The following is a 25,612-nucleotide window of genomic DNA, read 5'->3' as shown; positions in this document are numbered from 1 at the left end:
CCCATAGACCCCAAACCCCCCTGTGCCCCCCAACCCCCCATGGACCCCAAACCCCCCAGGGACCCCAAAACCCCCATGGACCCCAAAACCCCCATAGACCCCAAACCCCCCAGGGACCCCAAACCCCCCCATGCCCCACAACCCCCCAGGGACCCCAACCCCCCCCATGGACCCCAAACACCCTATAGACCCCAAAATCCCCCATGGACCCCCAACCCCCACATGGACCCAAAATCCCCCCCAGGGACCCCAAAACCCCCCGTGCCCCTCAACCCCCCCATGGACCCCAAACCTTCAAGGACCCCAAAATCCCTATGGACCCCAAACCCCCCCCCATGGACCCCAAACCCCCCAGGGACCCCAAACCCCCCCATGGACCCCAAACCCCCCAGGGACCCCAAAACCCCCATGGACCCCAAACCCCCCATAGACCCCAAACCCCCCACGAACCCCAAATCCCCCCATGCCCCCCAACCCCCCCATGAACCCCAAAACCCCCGTGCCCCCAACCCCCCATGGACCCCAACCCCCCACGGACCTCAACCCCCCCATGGACCCCAAAACCCCCCGCATCCCCCAAAAACCCCATGGACCCCAAACCCCCCCATGGACCCCAAAACCCCCAGGGACCCCAAAACCCCCCGTGCCCCCCAACCCCCCCTATGGACCCCAAAACCCCATGGACCCCAAATCCCCCTGTGCCCCCCAACCCCCCCATGGACCCCAACCCCCCCATAGATCCCAAACCCCCCAGGGACCCCAACCCCCCATGGACCCCAAACCCACCATGGACCCCAAAACCCCCAGGAACCCCAAACTCCCCTGTGCCCCCCAACCCCCCCATGGACCCCCAACCCCCCGTGCCCCCCAAACCCCCCAGGACCCCCAAACCCCCGTACCCCCCCACTCACCCAGGTCGAAGTGGAACATGCAGTGGGTCAGCAGCACGTCCCGCAGCAGCGCTGGGGGGGCCCGTGGGGGGGGCAGCGCCCCAAATCCCGCTCTGGGGGGGGCAGTGGGGGGCAGGTTGGGGGGCAGTGGGGGGCAGGTTTGGGGTGCAGGGGGTCAGTGTGGGGCAGGTTGGGGGTCACAATGGGGCAGGTTGGGGGTCAGAGCGGGGGGGTCAGTGTGGGGCAGGGGTTCGGGTCTATTTTGGGGTTCGGGTCAGTTTTGGGGTTCAGGTCAGGTCGGTTTTGGGGTTCAGTCAGTTTTGGGGTTTGGTGGGTTTATGGGGTTCAGTCGGTTTGGGGGTTCAGTCAGTTTTGGGGTTCAGGTCAGGTGGGTTTTGGGGTTCAGTCAGTTTTGGGGTTTGGTGGGTTTTGGGGTTCAGTCGGTTTTGGGGCTCAGTCGGTTTTGGGGTTCAGTCAGTTTTGGCGTTTGGGTGGGTTTTGGGGTTCAGTCAGTTTTGGGGTTCAGGTGGGTTTTGGGGTTCAGTCAGTTTTGGGGGTTCAGGTCAGTTTTGGGATTGGGTCAGTTTTGGGGCTCACTCGGTTTTGGGGTTCAGTCAGTTTTGGGGTTTGGTGGGTTTTGGGGTTCAGTCGGTTTTGGGGCTCAGTCGGTTTTGGGGTTCAGTCAGTTTTGGGATTCAGGTGGGTTTTGGGGTTCAGTCAGTTTTGGGGTTCAGTCAGTTTTGGGGGTTCAGGTCAGTTTTGGGATTAGGTCAGTTTTGGGGTTCGGTCAGGTCAGTGTTGGGGTTCGGGGGGTTTTGGGGTTTGGCCAGTTGGGGTTAAGGTGGGTTTTGGGGTTTGGGGGTTTTGGGGTTCAGTCAGTTTGGGGTTTCGGGTGGGTTTTGGGGTTCAGGCCGGGTCAGTTTTGGGGTTCAGTCAGTTTTGGGGGTTCAGGTCAGTTTTGGGGTTCGGGGGATTTTGGGGTTTGGTCAGTTTTGGGGTTCAGGTCAGGTCAGTTTTGGGGTTCAGGTCAGTTTTGGGGTTCAGTCAGTTTTGGGGTTCAGGTCAGTTTTGGGGGTTCAGGTCAGTTTTGAGGTTCGGGGGGTTTTGGGGTTCAGTCAGTTTTGGGGTTCAGGTCAGTTTTGGGGTTTGGTCAGTTTCGGGGTTCGGGGGTTTTGGGGTTCGGTCAGTTTTGAGGTTCGGTCAGTTGGGATTAAGGTGGGTTTTGGGGTTCGGTCAGTTTTGGGCTTCAGGTCAGGTCAGTTTTGGGGGTTCAGGTCAGTTTTGGGGTTCGGGGGTTTTGGGGTTCAGGGGTTTTGGGGTTCGCTCACCCAGGCGCCTCCTGTAGGTTCTGAGCGGGCGGTTCCTGCGCAGCTGCCCCGGGCTGAGCGAGCGCCACTGCAGCTTCATCCGGGTGTACCCCGCCCTGCACCCCAAAAATGAGCACCCCAAAAACACCCTGCACCCCAAACTGAGCACCCCAAACAGCGAGCGCCACTGCAGCTTCATCCGGGTGTACCCCGCCCTGCACCCCAAAAATGAGCACCCCAAAAATGAGCACCCCAAAACAGAGCACCCCAAACAGGGAGCGCCACTGCAGCTTCATCCGGGTGTACCCCGCCCTGCACCCCAAAAATGAGCACCCCAAAAACACCCTGCACCCCAAACTGAGCACCCCAAACAGCGAGCGCCACTGCAGCTTCATCCGGGTGTACCCCGCCCTGCACCCCAAAAATGAGCACCCCAAAAACACCCTGAAACTGAGCACCCCAAACAGCGAGCGCCACTGCAGCTTCATCCGGGTGTACCCCGCCCTGCACCCCAAAAATGAGCACCCCAAAAACACCCTGCACCCCAGACTGAGCACCCCAAACAGCGAGCGCCACTGCAGCTTCATCCGGGTGTACCCCGCCCTGCACCCAAAAATGAGCACCCCAAAAACACCCTGCACCCCAAACTGAGCACCCCAAACAGCGAGCGCCACTGCAGCTTCATCCGCATGTAGGCACCCCTGCACCCCAAAAACAGCCTGTACCCCAAAACCACCCCAAACTGAGCACCCCAAACAGCGAGCGCCACTGCAGCTTCATACGGGCGTAGGCTGCTCTGCACCCCAAAAATGAGCACCCCAAAAACACCCCAGACTGAGCACCCCAAAACTGAGCACCCCAAAACCACCCCAAAACTGAGCACCCCAAACTGAGCACCCCAAACAGCGAGCGCCACTGCAGCTTCATCCGCATGTGGGCACCCCTGCACCCCAAAAACACCCTGCACCCCAAAACTGAGCACCCCAAAAACACCCTGCACCCCAAAACCACCCCAGACTGAGCACCCCAAACAGCGAGCGCCACTGCAGCCTCATACGGGTGTACCCCGCCCTGCACCCCAAAAATAGAGCACCCCAAACTGAGCACCCCAAAACCGTCATGAAACTGAGCACCCCAAACAGCGAGCGCCACTGCAGCTTCATCCGGGTGTACCCCACCCTGCACCCCAAAAATGAGCACCCCAAAAATGAGCACCCCAAACTGAGCACCCCAAACAGCGAGTGCCACTGCAGCTTCATCCGGGTGTACCCCGCCCTGCACCCCAATAATTAGCACCCCAAAAACACCCCAGACTGAGCACCCCAAAACTGAGCACCCCAAAACCACCCCAAAACTGAGCACCCCAAACTGAGCACCCCAAACAGCGAGCGCCACTGCAGCTTCATCCGCATGTAGGCACCCCTGCACCCCAAAAACAGCCTGTACCCCAAAACTGAGCACCCCAAAACCACCCCAAACTGAGCACCCCAAACAGCGAGCGCCACTGCAGCTTCATATGGGCATAGGTGGCCCTGCACCCCAAAAATGAGCACCCCAAAAACACCCTGCACCCCAAAACCACCCCAAACTGAGCACCCCAAAACTGAGCACCCCAAAACCACCCTGCACCCCCAAACTGAGCACCCCAAACAGCCAGCATCACTGCAGCTTCATCCGCATGTATGCACCCCTGCACCCCCAAAATGAGCACCCCAGAAACACCCTGCACCCCAAAACCACTCTCAAACTGAGCACCCCAAAACTGAGCACCCCAAAACCACCCCAAAACTGAGCACCCCAAACTGAGCACCCCAAAACCACCCCAAAGCTGAGCACCCCAAACAGCGAGCGCCGCTGCAGCTTCATCCAGGTGTATGACATCCTGCACCCCAAAAACAGCCTGTACCCCAAAACTGAGCACCCCAAAACTGAGCACCCCAAAACCACCCAAAGCTGAGCACCCCAAACTGAGCACCCCATAACCACCCAAAACTGAGCACCCCGAAACTGAGCACCCCAAAACCACCCCAAAGCTGAGCACCCCAAAACTGAGCACCCCAAAACCACCCCAAAACTGAGCACCCCAAAACTGAGCACCCCAAAACCACCCCAAAGCTGAGCACCCCGAAACTGAGCACCCCAAAACCACCCCAAAACTGAGCACCCCAAAACCACCCCAAAGCTGAGCACCCCAAAACTGAGCACCCCAAAACCACCCCAAAGCTGAGCACCCCAAACAGCGAGCGCCACTGCAGCTTCATATGGGTGTATGACATCCTGCACCCCAAAAACAGCCTGTACCCCAAAACCACCCTGCACCCCAAAACCACCCCAAACTGAGCACCCCAAAACTGAGCACCCCAAACAGCGAGCGCCACTGCAGCTTCATCCGCATGTAGGCACCCCTGCACCCCAAAAACAGTCTGTACCCCAAAACTGAGCACCCCAAACTGAGCACCCCAAAACCACCCTGCACCCCCAAACTGAGCACCCCAAACAGCCAGCATCACTGCAGCTTCATCCGCATGTATGCACCCCTGCACCCCCAAAATGAGCACCCCAGAAACACCCTGCACCCCAAAACCACTCTCAAACTGAGCACCCCAAAACTGAGCACCCCAAAACCACCCAAAACTGAGCACCCCAAACTAAGCACCCCAAAACTGAGCACCCCAAAACCACCCCAAAGCTGAGCACCCCGAAACTGACCACCCCATAACCACCCCAAAACTGAGCACCCCGAAACTGAGCACCCCAAAACCACCCCAAAACTGAGCACCCCAAAACCACCCCAAAGCTGAGCACCCCAAACAGCGAGCGCCGCTGCAGCTTCATCCAGGTGTATGACATCCGGCACCCCAAAAACAGCCTGTACCCCAAAACTGAGCACCCCAAAACTGAGCACCCCAAAACCACCCAAAGCTGAGCACCCCAAACTGAGCACCCCATAACCACCCCAAAACTGAGCACCCCGAAACTGAGCACCCCAAAACCACCCCAAAACTGAGCACCCCAAACTGAGCACCCCAAAACTGAGCACCCCAAAACCACCCCAAAGCTGAGCACCCCGAAACTGAGCACCCCGAAACTGAGCACCCTAAAACCACCCCAAAGCTGAGCACCCCAAAGTGAGCACCTCAAAACTGAGCACCCCAAAACCACCCCAAAGCTGAGCACCCCGAAACTGAGCACCCCAAAACCACCCCAAAGCTGAGCACCCCAAACTGAGCACCCCAAAACTGAGCACCCCAAAACCACCCCAAAGCTGAGCACCCCAAAACTGAGCCCCCAAAACCACCCCAAAACTGAGCACCCCAAAACCACCCCAAAGCTGAGCACCCCAAAACTGAGCACCCCAAAACCACCCCAAAGCTGAGCACCCCAAACAGCGAGCACCACTGCAGCTTCATATGGGTGTATGACATCCTGCACCCCAAAACCAGCCTGTACCCCAAAACCACCCTGCACCCTGAAACTGAGCACCCCAAACTGAACACCCCAAACTGAGCACCCTAAACTAGGAGCTCAAACTGAGCACCCCAAAAGCACCCTGGGACCCCCAAACTGAGCACCCCCAGCTGTGCACCCCAAACCCACCCTGGGACCCCCAAACTAAGCACCCCCCGCTGTGCACCCCAAACCCACCCTGGGACCCCCGAACTGAGCACCCCCAGCTGTGCACCCCAAACCCACCCTGGGACCCCCAAACTGAGCACCCCCCGCTGTGCACCCCAAACCCACCCTGGGACCCCCAAACTGAGCACCCCCAGCTGTGCACCCCAAACCCACCATGGGACCCCCAAACTGAGCACCCCCAGCTGTGCACCCCAAACCCACCCTGGGACCCCCGAACTGAGCACCCCCAGCCGTGCACCCCAAACCCACCATGGGACCCCCAAACTGAGCACCCCCAGCCGTGCACCCCAAACCCACCATGGGACCCCCCAAACTGAGCACCCCCAGCTGTGCACCCCAAACCCACTGGGACCCCCAAACTAAGCACCCCCCGCTGTGCACCCCAAACCCACCACGGGACCCCCAAACTGAGCACCCCCAGCTGTGCACCCCAAACCCACCATGGGACCCCCAAACTGAGCACCCCCAGCTGTGCACCCCAAACCCACCACGGGACCCCCCAAACTGAGCACCCCCAGCCGTGCACCCAAACCCACCCTGGGACCCCCAAACTGAGCACCCCCAGCTGTGCACCCCAAACCCACCACGGGACCCCCCAAACTGAGCACCCCCAGCCGTGCACCCCAAACCCACCATGGGACCCCGAACTGAGCACCCCCAGCTGTGCACCCCAAACCCACCATGGGACCCCCCAAACTGAGCACCCCCAGCTGTGCACCCCAAACCCACCCCGGCACCACAACACTGAGCGCCCCCCCCCGTGCCCCCCCACCCCACTGACCTCTGCTCCCCGTCGGGTTTCGGGGGGTCCCCCCAGCCCCGCAGCCCCAGCAGCCGCCTCCAGCCCTCGGGCCGCAGCTCCGGGCTCAGCCCCTGGGGGCGGGGACAGCTGCGGACACGCCCACCTGGCCCCGCCCACCGGGCACAGGCCCCGCCCTCCCCGCACAGGCCCCACCTCCGGTACAAACCCCGCCCTCTGGCACAGGCCCCGCCCCCAGCACAGGCCCCATTGCCAGGCACAGACCCCGCCCCCCGGCACAGTCCCCGCCCACCGGTACAGACCCCGCCCACCAACACAAGCCCTGCCCTCTGGCACAGGCCCCGCCCTCGCCACACAGACCCCTCCCACCGACACAGGCCCCTCCCACCGGGAGGCTGGAGATCCACCCCTTCTTGGGAGCATGCAGTGACCACACCCACCGCGTGGCCACGCCCACCCCTCTGACCAGGCCCCACCCACTCCATAGCCCCGCCTCCTCCCCATGGCCCCACCCACTCCATAGTCCCACCTCCTCCTCATGACCCCACCCCTTCCCTATGGCCCCACCCACTCCATAGTCCCACCCCCTCCGCATGGCCCCACCCACTCCATAGCCCCACCCCCCCGACCCCACCCACCCCATAGCCCCACCCCCTCCCCATGGCCCCACCCACTCCACAGCCCCACCCCTGCATGACCCCACCCACTCCATAGCCCCACCCCTCCGCATGGCCCCACCCACTCCATAGCCCCACCCCTCCACATGGCCCCACCCACTCAATAGCCCCACCCCCCCGCATGGCCCCACTCACTCAATAGCCCCACCCCCACATGACCCCACCCACTCCATAGCCCCACCCCCTCCCTATGGCCCCACCTACCCCCCAGCCCCACCCACTCCACGGCCCCGCCCAATCTCCGCCCCCTCCCATGGTCCCACCCTCTCCCCATGGCCCCACCCATCTCCCAGCCCCACCCACTCCACGGCCCCGCCCACTCTCCACCCCCTCCCATGGCCCCACCCCCTCCCCATGGCCCCACCTCCTGCCCCCCCAGCCCCTCACCCCCCGGAAGATCCGCAGCAGCAGCCCCTGGGGGTCCAGGCTCCGCCCCTCGCTGTCGAAGCTCCGCCCCCACTCCTCTGGCGTCACTGGCGGCCCCCGCGGGGGGGGCGGGGCGGGGCCCCAGCCTCACCTGATGGGGGCGGAGCTCCCTCAGGCCCCGCCCCTTACCCTGGCCCCGCCCCCTGCCCTGGCCCCGCCCCACTCACACAAGTGATGACCTCGAATTCTGGCTCCGCCTCCGGCTCCGCCCCCTCCTGCCGGGGGGCGTGGCCTCGGGGCCCCCCCAGGAGCCGGCTCAGCCCCCCACGGGGCCCTGCAGCAGCCGCTGGGGGGGGGGGGGGGGGGGGCGGTCAGATGGGACCCCCCCACTTCGGGACCCCCCAAGGGGCCCCCCAAAACTGACCCCCCCGAGACCCCACCACCTCGGGACCCCCCCCACGGCACCCCCCAAAACTGACCCCCCCGGGACTCCCCCACCTCGGGAACCCCCCCACATGGGACCCCAAAACCAACCGCCCCGGGACCCTCTCACCTCGGGAACCCCCCCAGGCCCCCCCAAAACTGACCCCCGGGACCCCCCACCTCGGGACCCCCCCAAAACTGGACCCCCCACCTCATGAACCCCCCCAGGTGGCCCCCAAAAGTCACACCCCCGGTACACTCTCACCTTGGGAACCCCCCCCAGGGGGCCCCAAAACTGACCCCCCTGGGACCCTCTCACCTCGGGAACCCCCTCAGGGCACCCCCCAAAACTGACTCCCCCACCTCATGAACCCCCCCAGGTAGCCCCCAAAACTGACCTCCCCCGGGACCCCCCACCTCGGGACCCCCCCAGGGCACCCCCCAAAACCGACCCCCCCGGGACCCTCTCACCTTGGGAACCCCCCCATGGCACCCCCCAAAACTGACCCCCCCACCTCAGGAACCCCCCCATGGGACCCCCAAAACCAACCCCCCTGGGACCCTCTCACCTTGGGAACCCCCCCCAGGGCACCCCCCAAAACTGACCCCCCCCAGGACCCTCTCACCTTGGGAACCCCCCCAGGGCACCCCCCAAAACTGACCCCCCGGGACCCCCCCACCTCGGGAACCCCCCCAGGGCACCCCCCCAAAACTGACCCCCCCACCTCAGGAACCTCCCATGGGACCCCCAAAACCAACCCCCCCAGATCGTCTCACCTTGGGAACCCCCACAGGGCACCCCCCAAAACTGACCCCCCCACCTCATGAACCCCCCCAGGTGGCCCCCAAAAGTGACACCCCCGGGACAACTCTCACCTTGGGAACCCCCACAGGGGGCCCCCAAAACTGACCCTCCTGGACCCCCCCACCTCAGGAACCCCCCCAGGGCACCCCCCAAAACTGACCCCCCCGGGACCCCCACACTCACCCCCCCCAAACCAACCCCACCTGAAGACCCCCCCCCAAACTGCTCCCCCCCCCAACCTCACCCTATGACCCCCAAGCCCACGAGCCCCCCCAGACCCACCCCCTGTACCCCCCCCCCCACCCCCATCTGCGCCCCCGGGACCCCCATGTCGGGACACCCCCCGCTGCCCCCCCAGCCCCAGATGTTGGGGTGTCCCCCCCCCCCCCACGATGACTCACGGTGACGAGGCCGGGGGAGGGGGGCTGGGGGGGCTCCTGGGGGGGGTCACCAGCAGCAGCCGGGGGTCCCGTGGGCACCTGGGGGGGCAACTGGGACTGGGGGGGTCCTGGGGGGCAACTGGGGTGGGGGGGGGCACTGGGGGGTCTGGGGGGTCCTGGGAGGTCAGTGGGACTGGGGGGGCTTGGGGGGTCCCTGGGATTGGGGGGTCCCTGGGTTTGGGGGTCCCGGGGGTGTCCATGGGGGGGGTGTCCATGGATTGGGGGTCCCTGGTTTGGGGGTCCCGAGGGGGGTGCATGGATTGGGGGTGTCCATGGCGGGGGGGTTCCTGGTTTCGGGGTCCCGGGGGTGTCCATGGGTTGGGGTGTCCATGGCTTGAGGGTCCCAGGGGGTCCACGGATTGAGGCAGTCCTGGGGGTGTCCATAGGGGGGTCCATGGGTTGGGGGTCCCAGGGGGTCCATGGATTGGGGGGTCCATGGTTTGCGGGGTCCAGGGCATGTCCATAAATTGGGGGGTCCCTGGTCTGGGGGTCCCAGGGGTGTCCATGGTTTGGGGGTCCCGGGGTGTCCATGGGTTGGGGGTGTCCATAGGGGGGGTCCATGGACTGGGGGGGTCCATGGGTTGGGGGGTCCTGGGCATGTCCATGGATTGGGGGGTCCCTGGTTTGGGGGTCCCGGGGGTGTCCATGGGGTTGGGGGTGTCCATAAGGGGTGTCCATGGGTTGGGGGTCCCGGGGGTGTCCATGGATGGGGGGTCCATAGCGGGGGCCCATGGACTGGGGGGGTCCCAGGGGTGTCCATAGGGGGGGTCCACGGGTTGGGGGGTCCCGGGGGTGTCCATGGGTTATAGGGTCCATGGGTTGGGGTGTCTATGGGTTGGGGTGTCCATGGTTAGGGGGTGTCCATGGGTTGGGGTGTCCATGGGTTGGGGTGTCCATGGGTTGGGGGGGTTCATAGAGGGGGTCCATGGATTGGGGGGTCCCGGGTGTCCATGGTCAGGGGGGTCCATTGGTTGGGGGGTCCATAGGGGGGGTCCATGGACTGGGGGGGTCCCGGGCGGGGTTGGGGGGTCCATGGGTTGGGGGTTCCCTGGGTTGGGGGGTCCCAGGGTGTCCATGGGTTGGGGGGTTCATGGGTTGGGGGGGTCCATAGGGGGGTCCATGGGTTGGGGGGTCCCGGGAGGGGTCCATGGGTTTGGGGGTCCCGGGGTGTCCATAGGGGGGGTCCCCTGGGTTGGGGGTCCCGGGGGTGTCCATGGGTTGAGGTTTCCATGGATTGGGGGGGCCCATAGGGGGGTCCAGGGGTTGGGGGTCCCAGGGGGTCCATGGGGGGTCCATAAGGGGTGTCCATGGATTGGGGGGGTCCTGGGGGGTCCATGGGTTGGGGGGTCCATAGGGGGTGCCCATGGGTTGGGGGTCCCGGGAGGGGTCCATGGGTTTGGGGGTCCGGGGGTGTCCATAGGGGGGGTCCCTGGGTTGGGGGTCCCGGGGGGTCCATGGGTTGAGGTTTCCATGGATTGGGGGGGCCCATAGGGGGGGTCCAGGGGTTGGGGGTCCCGGGGGGTCCATGGGGGGTCCATAGGGGGTGTCCATGGGTTGGGGGGGTCCCGGGGTGTCCATAGGGGGGGTCCCTGGTCTGGGGGTCCCGGGGGGTCCATGGGGGGTCCATAAGGAGTGTCCATGGATTGGGGGGTCCTGGGGGATCCATGGGTTGGGGGGTCCATAGGGGGGTCCATGGGTTGGGGGGTCCCGGGAGGGGTCCATGGGTTTGGGGTCCGGGGGTGTCCATAGGGGGGGTCCCTGGGTTGGGGGTCCGGGGTGTCCATGGGTTGGGGGGGGTCCATAGGGGGGTCCATCGGGGGGGTCCATCGGGGGTTCCATCGGGGGGGTCAATGGGGGGTCCATAGGGGGGGTCCATAGGGGGGGGGTCCATCGGGGGGGTCCATCGGGGGGGTCCATTGGGGGGGTCCATCGGGGGGGTCAATGGGGGGGGTCCATCGGGGGGGTCCGGGGGTCCCCGGTACTCACGGGTGCAGGTGGGGGCCCAGCAGGCGCAGCAGATTCCGGGGCCCCCCCCGCGGGAAGTGCAGGGGGGGGGGACAGGGCCCGTCCCGCGGCAGCAGCAGCAGGAAGGGGGGGCCCAGCCCGGGGGGGCCGCGGCGCAGCCCCCGCAGCTCCCGCAGCGCCAGCCGGAACCCGCCCCCCCAGCCTGGACATGGGGGGGCACCCCGAACATTGGGACCCCCCCACACCCAGCCCCCCGCACCCATCCCCCACCCATCCTCCTCACACCCATCCCCCAAAACCCTCGAGACCCCTCACCCCTCCCCCCAAAACCCCCAGGACCTCCAAACCCATCCCCCCGAAACCCACGGGACCCCCACCCGGGACCCCCAAATCCCCTGGGACCCCGAAACCCACGGGACCCCAGACCCATCCCCCCAGACAGCACAGGGACCCCCAGACCCATCCCCCCACACCCCATCCCCCCAAACCCATCCCCCCGAAACCCACGGGACCCCAAACCCATCCCCCCACACCCCATCCCCCCAAACCCATCCCCCAGACCCCACAGGGACCCCCAGACCCATCCCCCCACACCCATCCCCGAAACCCAGGGGACCCCTCACCCAACCCCCCAAACCCATCCCCCGAAACCCACGGGACCCCTCACCCATCCCCCTCACCCATCCCCCACACCCATCCCCCACACCCATCCCCCCAACCCTTGGGACCCAGACCCCATCCCCCCAAACCCCATCCCCCGAAACCCACGGGACCCCAAACCCATCCCCCCAAACCCCACAGGGACCCCCACCCAGGGACCCCTCCCCCCACCCCCAAAACCCCCGGGACCCCCAAACCCATCCCCCCGAACCCCGGGACCCCAAACCCATCTCCCCAAACCCCACAGGGACCCCCACCCGGGACCCCCAAACCCCCGGGACCCCCAAACCATCCCCCCAAACCCATCCCCCGAAACCCACGGGACCCTTCACCCATCCCCCCAAACCCTTGGGACCCAAACCCATCCCCCCCCCCAAACCCCCAGGACCCAAACCCATCCCCCCAAACCCCCTGGGACCCCCACCCAGGGACCCCTCACCCATCCCCCAAACCCCTGGGACCCCAGACCCATCCCCCCGAAACCCACGGGACCCCCACCCAGGGATCCCCAAATCCCCTGGGACCCCAAAACACCCGGGACCCCACACCCCATGCCCCTGAAAGCCCTGGGACCCCAAACCCCACAGGGACCCCCACATGGGGACCCCAATACCCCATCCCCTCAAACCCACAGGGACCCTGACCCCTGGGTACCCCAAACCCCTGGGACCCCAAAACCCTGGGACCCCAAACCTCATCCCCCAAACCCCCGTGACCCCAAACCCCCGTGACCCCCAAATCCCCTGTGACCCCAAATCCCCTGTGACCCCCCAAACCCCCCGTGACCCCCAAATCCCCTGTGACCCCCACACCCCCTGTGACCCCCAAATCCCCTGTGACCCCCAAATCCCCTGTGACCCCCAAATCCCCTGTGACCCCCAAACCCCCCCATGACCCCAAATCCCCCGTGACCCCCAAACCCCCCGTGACCCCAAAACCCTGTGACCCCCAAAACCCATCCCCCCCAAATCCCTGTGACCCCCAAACCCCCCATGACCCCAAACCCCCTGTTACCCCCAAAACCCATCCCCCCAAATCCCCTGTGACCCCCAAACCCCCTGTGACCCCCAAACCCCCCCATGACCCCAAATCCCCTGTGACCCCCAAATCCCCCGTGACCCCCAAACCCCCCATGACCCCAAACCCCCGTTACCCCCAAAACCCATCCCCCCAAATCCCCTGTGACCCTCAAACCCCCTGTGACCCCCAAATCCCCCCTGACCCCCAAACCCCCCATGACCCCCAACCCCCTGTGACCCCCAAACCCATCCCCCCAAATCCCCTGTGACCCCCAAATCCCCTGTGACCCCAAACCCCCCCCCATGACCCCAAACCCCCTGTGACCCCCAAATCCCCCGTGACCCCCAAACCCCTGTGACCCCCAAATCCCCTGTGACCCCCAAATCCCCCGTTACCCCCAAAACCCATCCCCCCAAATCCCCTGTGACCCCCAAACCCCCTGTGACCCCCAAATCCCCCGTGACCCCCAACGCCCCCATGACCCCCAAACCCCCTGTGACCCCCAAAACCCCGTGACCCCCAAATCCCCTGTGACCCCCAAACCCCTGTGACCCCCAAAACCCCTGTGACCCCCAAAACCCCGTGACCCCCAAATCCCCTGTGACCCCCAAAACCCCCCATGACCCCAAATCCCCTGTGACCCCCAAACCCCTGTGACCCCCAAAACCCCGTGACCCCAAATCCCCTGTGACCCCCAAACCCCCTGTGACCCCCAAAACCCCCATGACCCCAAATCCCCTGTGACCCCCAAACCCCCGTGACCCCCAAATCCCCTGTGACCCCCAAACCCCCTGTGACCCCCAAAACCCCTGTGACCCCAAACCCCCCGTGACCCCCAAACCCCCCCCAAACCCCCCGTGACCCCCAAACCCCCCCCATGACCCCAAATCCCCTGTGACCCCCAAATCCCCTGTGACCCCCAAATCCCCCGTGACCCCCAAATGCCCCCATGACCCCCAAACCCCCTGTGACCCCCAAAACCCCGTGACCCCCAAAACCCCGTGACCCCCAAATCCCCTGTGACCCCCAAATCCCCCGTGACCCCCAAACCCCCCCCATGACCCCAAATCCCCTGTGACCCCAAACCCCTGTGACCCCCAAATCCCCTGTGACCCCCCCATCCCCCCAAATCCCATGACGCCCCTGTACCCCCCAAACATGCCCATCCCCCCAAATCTCCTGTGCCCCCCAAACCCCCTGACCCCCATTCCCCCCCCACCCCCCCATGTCCCCATCCCCCCAGGCAGTACCGGGGGGTCGGGGGGGGCGCCGGGGGGGGCTCAGCACGGCCCAGTCGGGCTCGTAACCGGGGTCGGGGGGCTCCTCGGCAGCGGGGGGGGCGGCCTGGGGGCAAACGGGGGGTCAGGGGGGTGGGGGGGCATGGGGGGGGTCAGGGGGTCATGGGGTTTGGGGGGGTCACGGGGGGTCAGGGGGTCACAGGGGGATTGGGGGTCACGGGGGGTCAGGGGGTCACAGGGGTGAGGTGGTGAGGGGGGGTCAGGGGGTGATGGGGGGTCGGGGGTCACGGGGGGTCACAGGGGTCACAGGGGGTGATGGGGGTCGTCACAGGGGTCACAGGGGGTGATGGGGGTCAGGGGGTCACAGGGGTCACGGGTCACAGGGTCACAGGGGGTGATGGGGGTCAGGGGGTCACAGGGGTCACGGGTCACAGGGGTCACAGGGGTCACAGGGGGTGATGGGGGTCAGGGGGTCACAGGGGTCACGGGTCACAGGGGGTCACAGGGGTCACAGGGGGTGATGGGGGTCAGGGGGTCACAGGGGTCACGGGTCACATGGGTCACAGGGGTCAGGGGTGATGGGGGTCAGGGGGTCACAGGGGTCACAGGGGGTCACAGGGGTCACAGGGGGTGATGGGGGTCAGGGGGTCACATGGGTCACAGGGGTCAGGGGGTGATGGGGGTCAGGGGGTCACAGGGGTGATGGGGGTCAGGGGGTCACAGGGGTCACGGGTCACATGGGTCACAGGGGTCACAGGAGGTGATGGGGGTCAGGGGGTCACAGGGGTCACAGGGGGTCACAGGGGTGATGGGGGTCAGGGGGTCACAGGGGTCACAGGGGTCACAGGGGTGATGGGGGTCAGGGGGTCACAGGGGTCACAGGGGGTCAGAGGGTCACAGGGGTCACAGGGGGTGATGGGGGGTCACATGGGTCACAGGGGTCACAGGGGGTGATGGGGGTCAAGGGGGTCACAGGGGGGGATGGGGGTCAGGGGGTCAAGGGGTCACAGGGGGTGGGGGGGGTCAGGGGTCACAGGGGTCACAGGGGGTCAGGTGGTGATGGGGGGTCAGGGGGTCACAGGGGGTGATGGGGGTCAGGGGGTCACATGGGTCACAGGGGTCAGGGGGTGATGGGGGTCAGGGGGTCACAGGGGGTGATGGGGTCAGGGGGTCACAGGGGTCACGGGGTCACAGGGGTGATGGGGGTCAGGGGGTCACATGGGTCACAGGGGTCAGGGGGTGATGGGGGTCAGGGGGTCACAGGGGTCACAGGGGGTGATGGGGTCAGGGGGTCACATGGGTCACAGGAGGTCAGGGGGTCACATGGGTCACAGGGGGTCAGGAGGTGATGGGGGTCAGGAGGTCACAGGGGGTCAGGGGGTCACAGGGGTCACAGGGGGTGATGGGGGTCGGGGTCAGGGGGTGATGGGGGTCGGGGGTCACAGGGGGGGATGGGGGTCACGGGGGGTCAGGGGGGCTGGGGGGCATGGGGGGGTCAGGAGGTCATGGGGGGGTCATGGGGTCACAGGGTGATGGGGGTCAGGGGGTCACAGGAGGTCAGGGGGGTCGGGGGGGTCAGGGGGTTGGGGGGCACAGGGGATCATGGGGGTCAGGGGGTCATGGGAGGTGAAGGGGGTTTGGGGTCACAGGGGGTCACAGGGGGGTCATGGGGGGGTCATGGGGGGGTCAGAGGGCACAGGGGGTCACGGGGGGTCAGGAGGTCATGGGGTCTCACGGTGTCCCCGGGGGGGTCCCACGGCTGCTCCAGCGGATCCCACTGCAGCACCAGCCCGGCCGGCTGCCAAACCAGTACAGACCAGTATAGACCAGTACGGACCAGTACAGACCGGTACAGACCGGTATAGACCAGTACGGACCAGTACAGACCGGTACAGACCAGTACAGACCAGTATAGACCAGTACGGACCAGTACAGACCGGTACAGACCGGTATAGACCAGTACGGACCAGTACAGACCGGTATAGACCAGTACGGACCAGTACAGACCAGTACGGACCAGTACAGACCGGTACAGACCAGTACAGACCAGTATAGACCAGTACGGACCAGTACGGACCAGTACAGACCGGTACAGACCAGTACGGACCAGTACAGACTGGTACAGACAGTATAGACCAGTATAGACCAGTACGGACCAGTACAGACCGGTACAGACCAGTACGGACCAGTACAGACTGGTACAGACCAGTATAGACCAGTATAGACCAGTACAGACCAGTACAGACCGGTACAGACCAGTATGGACCAGTACAGACTGGTACAGACCAGTATAGACCAGTATAGACCAGTACGGACCAGTATAGACCAGTACGGACCAGTACAGACCGGTACAGACCAGTACGGACCAGTACAGACCACTACAGACCAGTATAGACCAGTATAGACCAGTATAGACCAGTAGGGACCAGTACAGACTAGTACAGACCAGTATAGACCAGTATAGACCAGTACAGACCACTACAGACCAGTACAAGCTAATATAGACCAGTACACACCAGTGTAGACCAGTACAACCCAATATAGACCAGTACACACCAGTACAGACCGGTACAGACCAGTACAGACCAGTATAAACCAGTACGGATCACTACAGGCCCCAATGCCCCAGTGCACACTCACCCAGACCATGTGGGCTTTTTCTAAAACCCCCCAGTGCCCCCCAGTGCTCCAGTGCCCCCCCCCCGTTCCTCCCACTGCCCCCCCAGGCTCCCAGTGCCCCACCAGTGCCCCCAGTCCATCCCAGTCCATCCCAGTCCATCCCAGTCCCCCCAGTCCATCCCAGTCCCCCCAGTCCATCCCAGTCCATCCCAGTCCATCCCAGTCCATCCCAGTCCCCCCAGTCCATCCCAGTCCATCCCAGTCCATCCCAGTCCATCCCAGTCCATCCCAGTCCCCCCAGTCCATCCCAGTCCATCCCAGTCCCTCCCAGTCCCCCCAGTCCATCCCAGTCCATCCCAGTCCATCCCAGTCCATCCCAGTCCATCCCAGTCCATCCCAGTCCCCCCAGTCCATCCCAGTCCATCCCAGTCCCCCCAGTCCCTCCCAGTCCCCCCAGTCCCCCCAGTCCATCCCAGTCCATCCCAGTCCATCCCAGTCCCTCCCAGTGCATCCCAGTCCATCCCAGTCCCCCCAGTCCATCCCAGTCCCTCCCAGTCCATCCCAGTCCCTCCCAGTCCCTCCAGTCCCTCCCAGTCCATCCCAGTCCATCCCAGTCCCTCCCAGTCCCCCCAGTCCATCCCAGTCCATCCCAGTCCATCCCAGTCCCTCCCAGTCCCCCCAGTCCATCCCAGTCCATCCCAGTCCATCCCAGTCCCCCCATTCCATCCCAGTCCCTCCCAGTCCCTCCCAGTCCCCCCAGTCCATCCCAGTCCCCCCAGTCCATCCCAGTCCATCCCAGTCCCTCCCAGTCCATCCCAGTCCATCCCAGTCCCTCCCAGTCCCTCCCAGTCCATCCCAGTCCATCCCAGTCCATCCCAGTCCCTCCCAGTCCATCCCAGTCCCTCCCAGTTCCTCCCAGTCCCTCCCAGTCCATCCCAGTCCATCCCAGTCCCCCCAGTCCCCCCAGTCCCTCCCGCCCCCCCAGTCCATCCCAGTCCCTCCCAGTCCCCCCAGTCCATCCCAGTCCCTCCCAGTCCCTCCCAGTCCATCCCAGTCCATCCCAGTCCCTCCCAGTCCCTCCCAGTCCCCCCAGTCCATCCCAGTTCATCCCAGTCCCCCCAGTCCACCCCAGTCCCTCCCAGTCCATCCCAGTCCATCCCAGTCCATCCCAGTCCCCCCAGTCCATCCCAGTCCCTCCCAGTCCATCCCAGTCCCCCCAGTCCATCCCAGTCCATCCCAGTCCCCCCCAGTCCCTCCCAGTCCATCCCAGTCCATCCCAGTCCATCCCAGTCCCCCCAGTCCCTCCCAGTCCCCCCAGTCCATCCCAGTCCCCCCAGTCCATCCCAGTCCTTCCCAGTCCATCCCAGTCCATCCCAGTCCCCCCAGTCCATCCCAGTCCTTCCCAGTCCATCCCAGTCCATCCCAGTCCCCCCAGTCCCCCCAGTCCATCCCAGTCCATCCCAGTCCATCCCAGTCCATCCCAGTCCCCCCAGTCCATCCCAGTCCATCCCAGTCCCCTCAGCCCCTCCCATCCCCCCCATCCCCCGCTCACCCCGTCCAGCAGCTGCAGCCGCCCCCCCAGCAGCCCCTGGTCGGGGGGGGAGGGGTGGAGCCGGGTGGGGACGGACACGGGGACATCGAGCAGCACCTGGGGACAGCAGACGGGTCACCCGGGTCACCTGGCACCTGGGTCACCCGGGTCACCTGTGTCACCTGGCACCTGTGTCACCTGGCACCTGTGTCACCTGTGTCACCTGTGTCACCTGGCACCTGTAGTCACCTGGCACCTGGGTCACCTGGCACCTGTGTCACCCGGGTCACCCGTGTCACCTGGGTCACCTGGGTCACCTGGCACCTGGGTCACCCGGGTCACCTGGGTCACCCGGGTCACCTGGGTCACCTGGGTCACCTGTGTCACCTGTCACCTGGGTCACCTGGGTCACCTGGGTCACCTGTCACCCGTGTCACCTGGGTCACCTGTGTCACCTGGGTCACCTATCACCTGGGTCACCTGGGTCACCCGTGTCACCTGGGTCACCCGTGTCACCTGGGTCACCTGTGTCACCTGGGTCACCTGGGTCACCCGTGTCACCTGGGTCACCTGTGTCACCTGGGTCACCCATGTCACCGGGGACCTGGGACCCTGTCACCTGTGTCACCTGTCACCCATCACCTGTCACCCATTGCCTGTCACCCGCCACCTGTCACCTGTGTCACCTGTCACCTGTGTCACCTGTCACCCATCACCTGTCACCTGCCACCTGTCACCTGTGTCACCTGTGCCGCCTGTCACCCGCCACCTGTCATCTGTGTCACCTGTCACCAATCACCTGTCACCTGTGCCACCTGTCACCTGTGCCACCTGTCATCTCTGTCACCTGTCACCAATCACGTGTCACTAATCACCTGTCACCCCATCACCTGTCACCCCATCACCTGTCACCTCTGTCACCTGTCACCAATTACCTGTCACCCATCACCTGTCACCTGTGTCACCTGTCACCTGTCACCCGCCACCTGTCACCTCTGTCACCTATCACCAATCACCTGTCACCCATCACCTGTCACCTGTGTCACCTGTCACCTGTGTCACCTGTCACCTGTCACCTGTGTCACCTGTCACCTGTGTCACCTGTCGCTTGTCACCCCACCACTTGTCACCCTGTCACCCCATCCCCTGTCACCCCCATGACCTGTGTCACCTGTCACCGTGCCACCTCTCAACCATCACCTGTCACCCATTACTTATCATCCGCCACCCCATCACTTGTCACCTGTGTCACCTGTCACTTGTCAGCCCATCATTTGTCACCCTGTCACCTGTCACCTCTGTGATCTCTGTCGCTGGTGTCACCTGTCACCCCATCCCCTGCCACCCCTGTGACCTGTGCCACCTGTCACCCCATGACTTGTCACCTCTGTCACCCCGTGACCCGTCACCTGTGGCACCTGTCACCGTGGTCACCCGTCACCCCACCCCCTGTCACCCGTCACCCCAGCTCCGAATCCCAGGGTGTCCTGAGCACCCCAACCTGGTGGGGACATGGGGGTGTCACCAATGGTGGGGACATGGTGGTGTCACCATTGGGGGGACACGGGGGTGTTGCCAATGGGGGACATGGGGGGACACGGGGGTGTCACCCCTGGGGGGAACACACGGGGATACGGGGGTGTCGCCCATGGGGGGACACGGGGGTGTCCCCAATGGGGGGATATGGGGAACACGGGGGTGTCACCAATGGGGGGACACGGGGGACATGGGGGGACACGGGGGTGTCACCAATGGGGGGACATGGGGGACATGGGGGGATACGGGGGTGTCACTCATGGGGGGGACATGGGGGAACACGGGGGTGTCACCAATGGGGGGGACATGGGGGGACACTGGGGTGTCATCAATAGGGGGACACGGGGGACACGGGGGTGTCACCAATGGGGGGACATGGGGGTGTCACCAATGGGGGGGACATGGGGGGACACTGGGGTGTCATCAATAGGGGGACACGGGGGACACGGGGGGTGTCACCAATGGGGGGGACACGGGGGACATGGGGGTGTCACCCATGGGGGGACACGGGGGTGTCACCAATGGGGGGACATGGGGGACACGGGGGTGTCATCAATAGGGGGACACGGGGGACACGGGGGTGTCACCAATGGGGGGACATGGGGGTGTCACCAATGGGGGGACATGGGGGGACACTGGGGTGTCATCAATAGGGGGACACGGGGGACACGGGGGTGTCATCAATAGGGGGACATGGGGGACACGGGGGTGTCACCCATGGGGGACACGGGGGACATGGGGGTGTCACCAATGGGGGGGACATGGGGGGACACGGGGGTGTCACCAATGGGGGGGACACGGGAGACACGGGGGTGTCACCAATGGGGGGACACAGGGGACACGGGGGTGTCACCAATGGGGGGACATGGGGGACACGGGGGTGTCACCAATGGGACACAGGGGGGTGTCCCCAATGGGGGACACAGGGGACATGGGGGGACACGGGGGTGTCACCAATGGGGGGACATGGGGGGACACGGGGGTGTCACCAATGGGGGGACATGGGAGACATGGGGGTGTCACCAATGGGGGGGACATGGGGGGACACGGGGGTGTCACCAATGGGGGGACATGGGGGGATACGGGGGTGTCACCAATGGGGGGGACATGGGGGGACACGGGGGTGTCACCAATGGGGGGACATGGGGGGACACGGGGGTGTCACCCATGGGACACACGGGGGTGTCCCCAATGGGGGACACAGGGGACATGGGGGTGTCACCAATGGGGGGACATGGGGGACATGGGGGGACACGGGGGTGTCACTCATGGGGGGGACATGGGGGACACGGGGGTGTCACCAATGGGGGGACATGGGGGACATGGGGGTGTCACCAATGGTGGGGACATGGGGGGACACGGGGGTGTCACCAATGGGACACAGGGGGGTGTCCCCAATGGGTGACACAGGGGGACACGGGGGTGTCACCAATGGTGGGGACATGGGGGGACACGGGGGTGTCACCAATGGGACACAGGGGGGTGTCCCCAATGGGTGACACAGGGGGACACGGGGGTGTCACCAATGGTGGGGACATGGGGGGACACTGGGGTGTCACCAATGGGGGGACACGGGGGGACACGGGGGTGTCACCAATGGGGGGACATGGGGGACACGGGGGTGTCACCAATGGGGGGGACATGGGGGGACACGGGGGTGTCACCAATGGGGGGGACATGGGGGACACGGGGGTGTCACCAATGGGGGGATATGGGGGACACAGGGGGACACGGGGGTGTCACCAATGGGGGGACATGGGGGGACACGGGGGTGTCACCAATGGGGGGGACATGGGGGGACACTGGGGTGTCACCAATGGGGGGACACGGGGGGACACGGGGGTGTCACCAATGGGGGGACATGGGGGACACGGGGGTGTCACCAATGGGGGGGACATGGGGGGACACGGGGGTGTCACCAATGGGGGGACATGGGGGACACGGGGTTGTCACCCATGGGGGACACGGGGGACATGGGGGTGTCACCAATGGGGGGGACATGGGGGGACATGGGGGTGTCACCAATGGTTTGGACATGGGGGGACACGGGGGTGTCACCCATGGGACACACGGGGGTGTCCCCAATGGGGGACACAGGGGACATGGGGGTGTCACCAATGGGGGGACATGGGGGACATGGGGGGACACGGGGGTGTCACTCATGGGGGGGACATGGGGGGACACGGGGGTGTCACCAATGGGGGACACGGGGGACATGGGGGTGTCACCCATGGGGGGACACGGGGGTGTCACCAATGGGGGGACATGGGGGACACGGGGGTGTCATCAATAGGGGGACACGGGGGACACGGGGGTGTCACCAATGGGACACAGGGGGGTGTCCCCAATGGGGGACACAGGGGACACGGGGGTGTCACCAATGGGGGGACACGGGGGACACGGGGGTGTCACCAATGGGGGACACAGGGGGACACGGGGGTGTCACCAATGGGGGGACACGGGGGACATGGGGGTGTCACCCATGGGGGGACATGGGGGGACATGGGGGTGTCACCAATGGGGGGACATGGGGGACACGGGGGTGTCACCAATGGGGGGGACATGGGGGACATGGGGGTGTCACCAATGGGGGGACATGGGGGACATGGGGGTGTCACCAATGGGGGGGACACGGGGGACACTGGGGTGTCACCAATGGGGGGACATGGGGGACATGGGGGTGTCACCAATGGTGGGGACATGGGGGGACACGGGGGACATGGGGGTGTCACCAATGGGGGGGACATGGGGGACATGGGGGGATACGGGGGTGTCACCAATGGGGGGACATGGGGGACACGGGGGACACGGGGGTGTCATCAATGGGGGACACGGGGGGACATGGGGGTGTCACCCATGGGGGGACATGGGGGACACTGGGGTGTCACCAATGGGGGACACGGGGGACATGGGGGTGTCGCCAATGGGGGACACGGGGGACATGGGGGTGTCACCAATGGGGGACATGGGGGACATGGGGGTGTCACCCATGGGGGGACATGGGGGGACATGGGGGTGTCACCAATGGGGGGACACGGGGGACATGGGGGTGTCACCAATGGGGGGGACATGGGGGACACGGGGGTGTCACCAATGGGGGGACATGGGGGACACGGGGCTGTCACCAATGGGGGGGACATGGGGGGACACGGGGGTGTCACCAATGGGGGGACATGGGGGTGTCACCAATGGGGGGGACATGGGGGGACACTGGGGTGTCATCAATAGGGGGACACGGGGGACACGGGGGTGTCACCCATGGGGGGACACGGGGGACACGGGGGTGTCACCCATGGGGGACACGGGGGACACGGGGGTGTCACCAATGGGGGGACATGGGGGACACGGGGGTGTCCCCAATGGGGGACACGGGGGACATGGGGGTGTCACCAATGGGGGACACGGGGGACATGGGGGTGTCACCCATGGGGGGACACGGGGGACATGGGGGTGTCACCAATGGGGGGACATGGGGGACACGGGGGTGTCATCAATAGGGGGACACGGGGGACACGGGGGTGTCACCAATGGGGGGACATGGGGGACACGGGGGTGTCATCAATAGGGGGACACGGGGGACACGGGGGTGTCACCAATGGGGGACATGGGGGACATGGGGGTGTCACCAATGGGACACAGGGGGGTGTCCCCAATGGGGGACACAGGGGACACGGGGGTGTCACCAATGGGGGGGACATGGGGGACATGGGGGTGTCACCAATGGGGGGACACGGGGGACACGGGGGTGTCACCAATGGGACACAGGGGGGTGTCCCCAATGGGGGACACAGGGGACATGGGGGTGTCACCAATGGGGGGACATGGGGGACATGGGGGGACACGGGGGTGTCACCAATGGGGGGACATGGGGGACACTGGGGTGTCACCAATAGGGGGACACGGGGGACACTGGGGTGTCACCAATGGGGGACATGGGGGGACATGGGGGTGTCACCAATGGTTTGGACATGGGGGGACACGGGGGTGTCACCCATGGGACACACGGGGTGTCCCCAATGGGGGACACAGGGGACACGGGGGTGTCCCCAATGGGACACACGGGGGACGCGGGGCCGCCTCCTCACCCTCCCGCCCGCCGCCTCCATCCTCCACTCGCCGCTTCCGCCCTCCGCCCCGCCCCTTCCGGACACGCCCCTTCGCCTGGACCACACCCCCTCGTCATTACTGATCGCCTGTTTATAGCCACGCCCCTCCCTGACCGCGCCCCCTCGCCGGTTCACTGCTCTCCGTCTCTAACCACGCCCCCTCCCTCTCTAGCCACGCCCCCTCACTCATGTACCCATTTCAGGTCTATAACCACCCCCCCTTCCTCCGTGACCACGCCCCCTCGCCCTTCAGTCGCTCTCCCCGTCTATAGCCACGCCCCCTCCCTTTCTAAACCGCGCCCCCACCCTCATGACCACGCCCCCTTAGGGCTTTCCCGTCTATAACCACGCCCCCGCCCTCTCTAGCCACGCCCCCTTGCCATTTCGCTGCTCTCCCGTCCATAGCCACGCACCTTCCCTCTCTAGCCACGCCCCCTCGCTTGTTTACCGCTGTCCCGTCTCTAGCCACGCCCCCACCCTCTCTAGCCACGCCCTGTCGCCCTTTTACCCCGTCCAGTCTCTAGCCACGCCCCCACCCTTCTAGCCACGCCCCCTCGCTTGTTTACTGCTGTCCAGTCTCTAGCCACGCCCCCTCGTCCTTTTACCCTGTCTGGTCTTTAGCCACGCCCCCTTCTAGCCACGCCCCTCACTTGTTTACCGCTCTCCCGTTTCTAGCCACGCCCCCACCCTCCCTAGCCACACCCCCTCACCCTTTCCCCGCTGTCCCGTCCCTAGCCACGCCCTCTCCCTCTCTAACCACGCCCCCTCACTTGTTTACTGCTCTCCCGTCTCTAGCCACGCCCCACCCTCTATAGTCCCGCCCCCTACCTTGTTTACCGCTGTCCCCTCCCTAGCCACGCCCCCACCCTCTCTAGCCACGCCCTCTCGCCCTTTCCCTGCTCTCCCGTTTCTAGCCACGCCCCCACCCTCCCTAGCCACGCCCCCACCCTCCCTAGCCACGCCCCCTCACTTGTTTACTGCTGTCCCGTCTCTAGCCACGCCCCAACCCTCTCTAGCCACGCCCCCACCCTTCTAACCACGCCCCCTCACTTGTTTACTGCTGTCCCGTCTCTAGCCACGCCCCAACCCTCTCTAGCCACGCCCCCACCCTTCTAACCACGCCCCCTCACTTGTTTATCGGTCCCGTCCCTAGCCACGCCCCCACCGTCTCTAGCCACGCCCCTCCCCCTGTCCCCGCCGTCCCCTCCGCAGCCCCGCCCCCCGTCCCTTCCCGGCCCCGCCCCTTCCGCCGCCGCCATCTTGGCGGGCGGGCCGGGTGGGCGAGCGGCTCCGCGGCAGCGGGACCCCCGGGGCGCCCCCCCCGCCCCGGCCCCCCCCATGTGGGCGGCCCCGATGGGCGAGGCGCAGCGGGAGCGCTGGGCCGCGCTGGTGGCGGCGGCCGAGGGCTACCGGGGGGCCACCGGGGCCGAGGTGGTGCTGCTGACGGCCTGGGGGGGGCCGGGGGGGCCCCGCGCCTACGGGCACCACGGGCCCGGGCCGCTGGGCGCCGCCGCGCGCCGCTTCCTGCCCGACATCGCGGCCGCGCACCGGGAGCTGGCGGGCGCGCCCCCGGCGCTGCCACCGGAACCGGAACCGGAACCGCCCCGGGAGCCGCCGGGGACACGGCCGAGCC

At 65.7% G+C, this 25,612-nt stretch overlaps 2 protein-coding genes across 2 annotated transcripts in view; one reads left to right on the top strand and one right to left on the bottom strand.

Moving 5' to 3' along the window:
- Positions 1–891: 891 nt before the first annotated feature.
- Positions 892–24,015, bottom strand: LOC309452428 (uncharacterized protein; the record flags this gene model as incomplete). The annotated part of the gene is made up of 11 exons (XM_082077053.1): positions 23,959–24,015; positions 18,359–18,454; positions 15,923–15,985; positions 14,200–14,293; positions 11,291–11,471; positions 9,266–9,343; positions 7,860–7,982; positions 7,658–7,782; positions 6,615–6,706; positions 2,219–2,313; positions 892–1,003 (listed from the first exon to the last, which is right to left on the bottom strand). Coding segments are annotated over exons 1-11 (1,080 nt in total), but the record flags the coding sequence as incomplete, so codon positions are not given.
- A 1,317-nt stretch (positions 24,016–25,332) lies between these two features.
- The window catches only part of COPS6 (COP9 signalosome subunit 6), a gene marked incomplete at its 5' end in the record, with an annotated part of 8,195 nt that continues 7,915 nt past the window's right edge, over positions 25,333–25,612 (top strand). The window contains one exon of the mRNA XM_082077052.1: positions 25,333–25,604. Coding sequence (XP_081933178.1) covers positions 25,333–25,604 — 272 coding nt within the window. The remainder of the gene's footprint in view (positions 25,605–25,612) is intronic.

This window comes from Streptopelia decaocto, assembly GCF_964273445.1.
Source record: "Streptopelia decaocto genome assembly, contig: HAP1_SCAFFOLD_628, whole genome shotgun sequence".
NCBI classification, from domain to species: domain Eukaryota; kingdom Metazoa; phylum Chordata; class Aves; order Columbiformes; family Columbidae; genus Streptopelia; species Streptopelia decaocto.
Note: the sequence above shows the minus strand (reverse complement) of the source record. Positions and strands in the feature narration are given on the sequence as shown.